Here is a 4205-nt window from a genome sequence, read left to right as displayed (position 1 = left end):
TTATGAGAGAGGATCGTCAGAATGCAGGAAGTTTAGTTACAGAAAGTCAAGCATCTGGGTTAGCTGCTACAGGAAGCAAGAGACATAGGAATTTTGGTAAGCAGAAGTCGAACCAGAATAAAAAGTCTTCGAAGTCAAAGGGTTCTAGATCAGATGATATTTGTAACTACTGTAAAGAAAAAGGGCATTGGAAAACCGAATGTCCGAAGATAAAAGTGAATCAAGAAAAGAAGGAAAAGAATGACAAAAGGGAAGCATCCGCCTCTATTGCACAAGTTGATATTGATTCTGAAGAAGTCGAGATCGATTCTAAAGGAGATCTAGCTTTAGTTGTGAATGAACAATCACATTCTAATGATGTGTGGGCTTTTGATTCTGAGGGATCTTATCATGTATGCCCAAATAGAGAGTGGTTCTCAACCTTTAAGCAAATAGATGGAGGGAATGTTAGCATGGCTAATGGTGTTGTGTGCAAGATAGTTGGAATCGGTTTAGTCAAGATACAAACATATAATGGTGCCTTCTACACTTTAAAAGAGATTAGGCATGTTCCACTAATGAAGAAAAGTTTGATATCCTTTAGTGTACTCGATAGCAAGGGTTACAGTTTTGAAGGTCTGTGGAGCAATGCATATCTATAAGGGTTCTGAGGTAGTTCTGAAAGGCATAAAGCATGGAACACTGTACTTTCTATTAGGTTCCACGATAACAAGTTATGTTGTTGTTGCATCGTCGGTCATTCTCAAGGATGATATGACTAAGTTATGGCATATGAGACTTGGTCATATGAGTGAAAAAGGGATGTAAATTCTGTCAAAAAGAGATCTTCTTTGTGGGCATAAGGTACAGGATTTTGAATTTTGTGAACATTGTGTATTTGGGAAGCTTCATCGCAGCAAGTTTCCAAGAGGTGTTCATTGTATAAAAAGGACACTTGATTATATTCATTCAGACTATTAGGGACCTTCCAAAGTTGAATCTATTGGAGGCAGTAGGTATTTTTTGTCTATAATTGATGATTACTCAAGAATGGCTTGGGTTTTTATGATGAAACATAAAAGTGAAGCCTTCAAGAATTTCAAGCAATGGAAGATATTGATTGAAAATCAAACTAGGAAAAAGATCAAAAGGCTGCGAACTGATAATGGTCTGGAATTCTGTGGATCTGAATTTAATGAGTTCTGTAAAGCTGAGGGGATTGTTCACCATCATACTGTTAGGAATACTCCATAGCAAAATGGGGTTGCAGAACGTATGAATCAGACATTGTTGGAGAGAGCAAGATGCATGCTCTCTAATGCAGGGTTGGCTAGAAAGTTTTGGGCAGAAGTAGTGAATACATCATGTTATCTGATCAATCGTGGACCTCACATAGCTATTGATTGTAAAACACCTTACGAGGTGTGGTCTAGTAAGCCTGCAGATTATTCTTTATTAAAAGTTTTTGGTTGTACTATCTACTACCATGTTAATGAGGGTAAATTAGAGCCAAGAGCTAAAAAGGGTATATTTATGGGTTTTGGGGATGGAGTTAAGGGATATAGAGTCTGGTCACCTTCTGAGAATAGAGTCATACTTGGTAGGACTGTGATATTTGATGAAAATTCCATGCTTAACTCAACTGTAAAGTCTTTTGTGACATCTACTGATGTGGGAAAAAGTAGTAGTGTTGATAAACAGGTGGAGATGCAATTCACTTTAGCTGTGAATGAATTACAACATCAAAGTGGAGAAGATCAACACGTTACTACAGAAACTGATGTGTAACCAGAATTTAATGTGCCTAGAATGTCAGAATTTGATTTTCCTGAGAATTCTAGATCATGGGTAGATCAATCGAGTATAGCTCATGATAGAACTAGAAGAGTTGGTGTTGTACCTTCTGTGAGGTATGGTTTTGAAGATATGGTTACTTTTGCATTGCAGGTTGCTGAAGAGGTGGATCCTCATGAGCCATCCACCTATAAAGAAGCTGTGTCATGTGGTGAGTTTGCTAAATGGCTTACTGTTATGGGGGATGAGATGGAATCTCTTGACAAAAATCAGACTTGGGAATTAGTTAAACGACTAAAGGAGAGAAAAATTGTCACTTGTAAATGAGTCATCAAGGAAAAGAAGGGAATATCACCTTCAGAGGGCATTAAATATAGAGCTCAAGTTTTTGCTAGAGGGTTCACACAAAGGGAAGGAGTTAATTATAATGAGATCTTCTCACCAGTAGTCAGACATACTTCTATCAAGGTGTTACTAGCTATAGTAGCACATCAGAATTTGGAACTTGAACAACTAGATGTGAAGACAGCTTTCTTACATGGAGAGTTGGAGGAAGAGATTTATATGACCCAACCAGCTGGATTCCAGTGTCCAGGTAAAGAAGATTATGTTTGCAAGTTGAATAAATCTTTGTATGGGTTAAAGTAGTCTCCAAGGTAGTGGTACAAACGATTTGACAGCTATATGATTGGACTTGGCTATAATAAGAGTCTGTATAATTGTTGTGTATATCACAACAAAGCTGATGATGGTTCGATGATTTATATACTTTTATATGTAGATGATATGCTCATAGCTGAAAAGTCCAAGTCTGATATCCTAAAATTGTAGAATCTTCTCAGTGCTGAGTTTGATATGAATGATTTGGGTGTTGCTCAGAAAATTCTAGGTATGGAGATTTATAGGGATAGAGGTAAGAATAAGCTCTTCTTGTCATAGAAAGGATATATTCAGAAAATATTGTCCAGATTTGGTATGTCATCAGCTAATCCTATAAATACTTCTAATGCTCTAAATGCTCGTTTGTCATATGAGTTTTCACCACAGTCTGAAGCTGAGAAGGAGTACATGTCTCGAGTCCTTATGTTAGTGCAGTGGGAAGTTTGATGTATGCTATGGTCTGTACTAGGCCTGATCTTGCCCATGCTGTTAGTGTTGTCAGCAGATTCATGGGTCAACCTGGGAAGAAGCATTGGCAAGCCGTTAAAAGGATTTTTCGTTACCTTAGAGGTATATCTGATGTTGGTCTTGTTTATGGGAATTGGTGACTAGTTATTTTTTTTCTGACTATGCTAGAGATGTTGACAATAGGAGGTCTATGACTGGTTATGTGTTCACTCTGGGTGGTTTTGTTGTTAGTGGAAGGCAACCTTACGGCCTACAGTTACTTTGTCTACTACTGAAGCATAGTACATGGCCTTGACAGAAGCTGCTAAAGAGAGAATATGGCTGAGGGGGTTAGTTGGTGATCTTGGTTTGCATCATGACCAAGATATTGTATATTGTGATAGTTTGAGTGCAATATGCCTAACCAAGGATCAAGTTTATCATGAGAGAACTACGCACATAGATGTAAGATATCACTTCTTAAGAGGTGAGCAGATAGTTAAAGTGATGAAAATTGGTACTGCTGATAACCTTGCTGATATGTTCACTAAACTGGTTCCACAAGGCAAGTTCCAACATTGTTTGGACTTGCTAAATGTTTTGAATTGTTAATGGTCATTTTTGTAGGACACTTCGAGGCATGAGGAAGAAGTCTGGATATGTCAGGGGATATTGATTTATGTTGTATTTGGTACATCCATTATTTGGGAGAGAATTCAAGTCAGGGTGGAGATTTGTTGAAATGCCTTGAATCTGTTTGCTGGCACTTCGAACAACCTAGTACGGGGATCTCACTGACCGGTCAGTGAGCCGGGGTCCAGGGGCGGCGCGCCCTCATGGGGGTTCGAGGGCAACGCCCCTGAAATCTATTCAGATTTTGTATTCAGCATATTTATTTATTTGTAGTTATTTACGATTTTGACCTTAAGGTTTAGAGCAGTGCAATATATAAACTCTTAACTTAGAGGCGCCATTTTTTTTTATGTAATTTTAAAACATTCTCTCAAATAATATTGTTCTCCCTCTACCCGTGGACGTAGCTAACACACTGTTAGCGAACCACGTATATTTGTATATCGATCTTCCCTATCTCTTCGTTCTTTTTTGTTCTTTAATTGTCGATTTCGCAACAGCCTAAATCTAGGACGTATGCGGTGTGTATGCATAAGTGTCAAGATGACCGCATACTGCCGCCATATCCTACTTCCTGGACGCAGCCATTGTCCTCTCCGTAGGGTGCAGATGTTGTGTAATAACAAACAGAGCTTATTCCTAAGTCTCCATTCTTACTTATGCAAACTTAATCTAGCCCTCTCGAGCATCCA

General features: G+C 38.5%; 1 protein-coding gene across 1 annotated transcript; it reads left to right on the top strand.

The window, feature by feature from the left end:
- The first annotated feature begins 1788 nt into the window (after positions 1-1788).
- On the top strand, positions 1789-3556 carry LOC150035931 (uncharacterized). The gene is made up of 5 exons (XM_090313516.1): positions 1789-2058; positions 2605-2686; positions 2759-2858; positions 2903-3037; positions 3508-3556. The coding sequence occupies exons 1-5, from the start codon at positions 1789-1791 to the stop codon at positions 3554-3556; spliced, it is 636 nt and encodes a 211-aa protein (XP_090169642.1).
- Positions 3557-4205: the final 649 nt, after the last annotated feature.

The sequence above is a fragment of the Benincasa hispida genome, chromosome 5 (genome assembly GCF_027475165.1).
Source record: "Benincasa hispida cultivar pf3 chromosome 5, pf3_genome.v1.1, whole genome shotgun sequence".
Classification (NCBI taxonomy): Eukaryota; Viridiplantae; Streptophyta; class Magnoliopsida; order Cucurbitales; family Cucurbitaceae; genus Benincasa; species Benincasa hispida.
This window is presented reverse-complemented; position numbering and strand designations above follow the sequence as displayed.

What these genes read in the sequence shown, in the direction of transcription:
- LOC150035931 (XM_090313516.1), top strand. Translation starts at nt 1,789, where the DNA reads ATGTCAGAATTTGATTTTCCTGAGAATTCTAGATCATGGGTAGATCAA. An exon ending in TACATGTCTCGAGTCCTTAT is followed by an intron (nt 2,859 to 2,902) that starts GTTAGTGCAGTG and finishes GGTCTGTACTAG; the next exon opens with GCCTGATCTTGCCCATGCTG. An exon ending in GGTCTTGTTTATGGGAATTG is followed by an intron (nt 3,038 to 3,507) that starts GTGACTAGTTAT and finishes TCATTTTTGTAG; the next exon opens with GACACTTCGAGGCATGAGGA.